The sequence below is a fragment of the Phaseolus vulgaris genome, chromosome 5 (assembly GCF_000499845.2).
Source record: "Phaseolus vulgaris cultivar G19833 chromosome 5, P. vulgaris v2.0, whole genome shotgun sequence".
NCBI lineage: Eukaryota > Viridiplantae > Streptophyta > Magnoliopsida > Fabales > Fabaceae > Phaseolus > Phaseolus vulgaris.
In genome coordinates, this window is record NC_023755.2 from 3370921 (window position 1) to 3374081 (window position 3161).

The following is a 3161-nucleotide window of genomic DNA, read 5'->3' on the forward strand; positions in this document are numbered from 1 at the left end:
CAATGGGAAGGGAAAAATACCACTGCACAATTTAAATCTTGGGTAATCTTTTGAATAGACAAGAGGTTATTGGATAGTTTGGGAACATGAAGCACATTTTTTAAAGGAAATGAAGGTTGAAGGTGAATGTTACCACGACCATTAATGGGGGTAGTGGAACCATTAGCAACAGTAATATATGGCTTACCGGATAAAGTAGTGTAGGATGAAAAAAAAGGGAATGAGGTGTCATATGATCAGTAGCACCAGAGTCTATAATCCAGATATTTTCAGTACTAGAAGCATTAAAGGATAAAAAACTAGAACTCTTACCACTCATAGTAAAGGAACAATAGCTAGATGGCTTACTAAGGGAGTCCATGAGAGTTCAAAACCAACTTTTTTCAGATTGGCAAAATTTGATCCTGTTCACGCACACACAAAAATCTGCCGGAAAAATTTTCCGGTGGCGGTTTCCGGCGGCCGACGGCGGTTTTCGGCGAGCAGTGACAGTTCCGGCGAGCGGTGCAGTTTCCGGCGAGCGACGACAATGGTGGTCGGTGGTGGTGGTCGGCGGTGGTCAATGGCGATGGCAGTAACGGTCAATGGTGCAAGGTGGTGGTCAATGGAGAAAGGATAAGGAAAATAGAAAGTTGCAGCAATGAAGGCTGTCCAAAAAAAAAATAATTGCAGCAATAAAGGCTGTCAAGAAATAGATGAAATAGATTTCTGAGATATCTTACAAATGTGATTACAGTCTCTATTTATAGACTGTTTTACAACCTAATTAAAGAAAGAAATAATAGGCAATGAAAGCCAGAAATAATGAGTGTTTAAAGCTGTACAAATCAAATAAAATCAAATCACTAACAAATCTGTCCTAATAAATATAAAATGGAATCTGCACTTAATTATAACATAATTCTCCTAATTATGGAACAGTATCTTTAGAATCATATCTTTTGTTATTCTTATTACAAATGTCATTCATTACAAATGTCATTCAGTGTGCAAATAACCACTATATATATATATATATATATATATATATATATATATATATATATATATATATATATATTACAGAAGTAATCAAGAACTACCGCTATATCCATAATATATGATAAATGATCAGACACTTGATTTGTGTGTCTATATACATGATAAATAATCAGACACTTGATTTCTGTGGCTGTTGCTGTAGTCGAAAACGGTCAATTAATTCAGATCTCTGAGTCATTACATTGGCAAACAGATTATCCACCTCCTTGCTTATATTATCAGATAACTTCTCCAACACTCGCAGCTTGGTTTGCAATTCCTTGGCTGCATCGTGTCTTCTTACTTTGTCAGAAGCAACAAGGTCAGCAACAACATCGTTGACCCCTTTGATCTCGCTGAAGATGGGCCTTTTCTCCATGAACGGTTCACTAATTTTGAAATCAAGTGTGGCAACCAAGGAACTATCAAACCCACCAGCAATATTTCTCAGCTCCGTGTATGGCTTACCATCACCATATAAACCAGACAACAAAACCCCACATACCCAGAATCCAATACTCCTCATCTCCTTCACAGCCTCATGAACAACCCTCTTCTTGCCAGAGAAAACCCTTGTTTCCTCAAGATCTTTACCAAAGTTGGCGCTGAAACCCCCTGGCTGAAATTGAATTCCTTTCAGATGCTTTCTAGCCAAAGAAGGCGAATCCTGCACCAGGGTCAAACCATGAGCCAGAGAAATCCTAGCTTGACCAAGATGCGAAAGACAAGAAGAAACAGAATTCAAAAGCTCTAGCAAACTCAAGGTGTAGCTGAGATACCCTTCTGTGGAACCAACCTCCCATTTACTCATTGGGTAGTCCATATCAGCAACAAGCTTTGCAAAAGCCTCGTTGATCAAAGGCAAGAGGCCTAAACACCTTTGAAACCATGTCAAGGACAGGGTTTCTGATCTGACTTTCAAATCCGAAGCTAATTGGTCAATTGATTTAGACACATGGGATTTGAAAGCCTGAAGTGAAGATGATGACAACTCCTCTGATCGAGGATGTGTGATGGGATGGTGGCGATTCTCCAGCTTGAAGAAACAATGTTTTGCCAGTTTCTCTATCAAAAGTACCATTGCTTGTTGGTGGTTATTGGAAGTTATAACACAAGAGATGTTTCAAACAAAGGTTTGAATGTTTGGTTGCGTGACTAAACTTAAATAGCAATTAACACGCGCATTCATTATCAACACGCGCATTGCAGAATAGTTACATAATAATATATTTCGATTTGAAAACAGAATCAATGTAATTATCATATACTTTATATTGTTTTGAAAAAAAGTAATCAATTAATTGATTATTTTATTAAATACTTTTAATTCAAAAAAACAGTTTACCAACTAATTTATAAGGCCTATAAGAAAAGAGTGTTCCAGAACACACACAAAAAACGAGGTACAAGAATTTGGCGGCGGTCAAAAGTGTTTATCATAACTAACACGGTGTTTGCAGTTCCACTTGCCCACACAAATTTGGATTCAGTTTCTGTGTATGGAAGAAGGTTCCAAGTGGGTAGCAGAAACAGCAATGGAAGTGTTTCATAACTTACTCCAAAGATTTGAAGTTCTTGAGTCTTTCTTTTTAAGCAAGAGAGTCTAAAGTGGTCAAGGATGAGTTTTGTTTGACTTTCTACCAAATTTCACACAGAATTTTGAGTGGTCTAATTAATTGTGAGGGATAGATAAGTTTTAAATTTGAATAAAATATCATACTCACAGCATATAACATTAACTTACATTTAAAAGATATAAATATTAAATAAATCAATATCACGAAGTATAAGAAAATTATTAAAATAAAATCAATTTAAAGATAAAAATAATTAACTATTATTTAATTAAATTCAATATTATTTTAAAGATTTAAAAAAAATCAATTGATATTAAATTGATTTTTATTATTAATAATTAGTTTTTAAAATAATATTTAATTAATTATCAAAATTTTAATTATTAATCATAACATTCAAATAATTAATAAATAAAAATTGAATAAATAATTAAATATTAATGTAAATTTTTTTATTAATAATATAAACTAATAATAAAAAATATTTTAAATATTTAAAAAATTTAACTTTAAAAACCAATTATTTTTATCTTTAAATTTAATTTTATATAAAAATTTATAACA

The 3161-nt window shown here is 33.3% G+C and overlaps 1 protein-coding gene across 1 annotated transcript; it reads right to left on the reverse strand.

Moving 5' to 3' along the window:
* Positions 1-923: 923 nt before the first annotated feature.
* On the reverse strand, positions 924-2253 carry LOC137834874 (protein BPS1, chloroplastic-like). Its single transcript, XM_068643099.1, has one exon. It carries the CDS (start codon positions 2099-2101, stop codon positions 1151-1153), a length of 951 nt encoding a protein of 316 aa, XP_068499200.1. The 5' UTR covers positions 2102-2253; the 3' UTR covers positions 924-1150.
* Positions 2254-3161: the final 908 nt, after the last annotated feature.